Here is a 1814-nt window from a genome sequence, read left to right on the forward strand (position 1 = left end):
GCCAATGAACTCCAATCTGCAAGTCAGACAGCAAGCTGCTGGTTGACATAGCTGGGACTGGAGGTGAGAGGACAATGAGTGAAAAGTAAGCTGCAGAGGGGGTGAGCTGTGTCAGACCATCCACATGTATTGGCTGTGGACCACACACCGAAAATGGAGGATAATTACATCATACTGTGAATCTAGCCAACTTGACATGTTACATTAACCATCACGGCTATTTTTTTTAAAAAAGTAACTCCAATCCCAACAATTCAGAAATGAAAGCAATCAGGAATTTATACAAGTTGTGCAAATCCCAAAACAATGTTGCTGTTCACTGCCACTGAAGGGTACTTCATAAGCATGAAATACTGAACAAGCTCTTACATGTCTTGATCATCCGTTCACCCCTCATCTGTGGCATTTAAAGATTCCTCTGGACCAGTGGGCTGGTTTACAAAATCAGGACTAAGGAGAGAGCTCTCTGTTGCCTCTCCTCTCCAAGGGGGTCTTAGGAACCACCAAGCTAACATGACAGGGTTTTAAGTGTGGGGAATAGTGTCACCCCCACTGCCTGACCGTGACCCCACAACTGATAGTAAGTCCAGTAAGTGGAACTGTTTCGGAACTTCTCAGCAAGTACAATATGGCCATGGGCAAGGCCTTCTGCATTGACTGGGAATAAGCCTTGGACTACAGAAAGCAAAACAGAAGCAAGGGAAACCACATCTTCCCTTACCAGCCAGAAAGGAAACCATTATTTATTTACAAGTAAGCCGTGTACCCAGTCGGGCACCCAGCCCTGCACCAAACACGAGAGACTACAGTGGTACAGACACAGTTGGGGCCCCTGTCCTCCAGAAGCAGGGCACCATTCTCCTCTGGAGGCCGGTCATGGACTCAGGTGCACCACAGCTGTTTTGTGGGAGAAGCAGGTTTTGTAGGAAACACACACGTCGTTGAACTTGAGATCTCAGCCCCATTGCACAGATGGCCTGACCAGAGATCTCTCCCCCAGTGACCTTCCCAGGAAGGTCAGCTCCAGTCCCCTGGCTCTTCTCTCCTGTCAGCAGCCCCAGGACTCTGGGCTGGATCTCAGCCCTGACTGTGTTCCTGGAGGCTGGGGGAGGTGGCTCCTAAGTGAAGTGACCTCTGAGCCTGGGGCTGTGCCATCTGCTGAGGGCAGTGAAACGGCTGGGCTCATCCAGTACCTCTTTGTGGTCTTGGGTCTACAAGGAAGCCTTGAGTGCTGACGGGGGTGGGAGTGGGGTGGGGGAGGGTGGCTATATGTGGGAGCCCAGATCCAAACGAATGAGCTGGCTCTGTGGAAAGCTCAGAGTAACTTCAACCGGGAGCTTCTGGAAAAAGAGTCACCTTGGGCCTCCTTTCCTTAGGGACGGCGTGGAGATCCCGGACCCCCAGGAGACAAAGGGGTTGCAGGGTGTCCAGGGGAAATAGGTCCAAAGGTAAGGCTTTCCTGGAAATGTTCTTTTACATTCAGTACAACACCCTTCCCTCTCATTTCCGTTCTTTCTCTCCCACGTGCTCTCTGCCCACCACCCGCTCTTCTGCCTCTTCCTCCAATTAGATCTATTCTTTCCTTCAGCCAAAGATGAGTTAGGCTTCTTGGGAGCCTGAAAGATTTTGAGCATGGATTACATGCCACCTATAACCTCTTTGTAGCCACATGGGCAGAAGGGGATAGAAACATAGTCACTCACTTTTAACTCCATCTCCTGTGCTATCTCGTCTTTTGCAGGGAATCAAAGGATATTCTGGAAATAAGGTACTGTAGTTTGTCCCCGGTCCAATTTGATTCGCCAATGGCACCC

General features: G+C 50.1%; 1 protein-coding gene across 1 annotated transcript in view; it reads left to right on the forward strand.

The window, feature by feature from the left end:
- The window catches only part of COL6A5 (collagen type VI alpha 5 chain), a 149102-nt gene that overhangs the window by 56500 nt on the left and 90788 nt on the right, over window positions 1–1814 (forward strand). The window contains exons 14-15 of the mRNA XM_045297696.1: window positions 1377–1448; window positions 1742–1768. Of these exons, the coding sequence (XP_045153631.1) occupies window positions 1377–1448; window positions 1742–1768 (99 nt within the window). The remainder of the gene's footprint in view (window positions 1–1376; window positions 1449–1741; window positions 1769–1814) is intronic.

This window comes from Echinops telfairi, unplaced genomic scaffold (genome assembly GCF_000313985.2).
Source record: "Echinops telfairi isolate 266 unplaced genomic scaffold, ASM31398v2 ScPeMD7_7420;HRSCAF=8458, whole genome shotgun sequence".
NCBI classification, from domain to species: domain Eukaryota; kingdom Metazoa; phylum Chordata; class Mammalia; order Afrosoricida; family Tenrecidae; genus Echinops; species Echinops telfairi.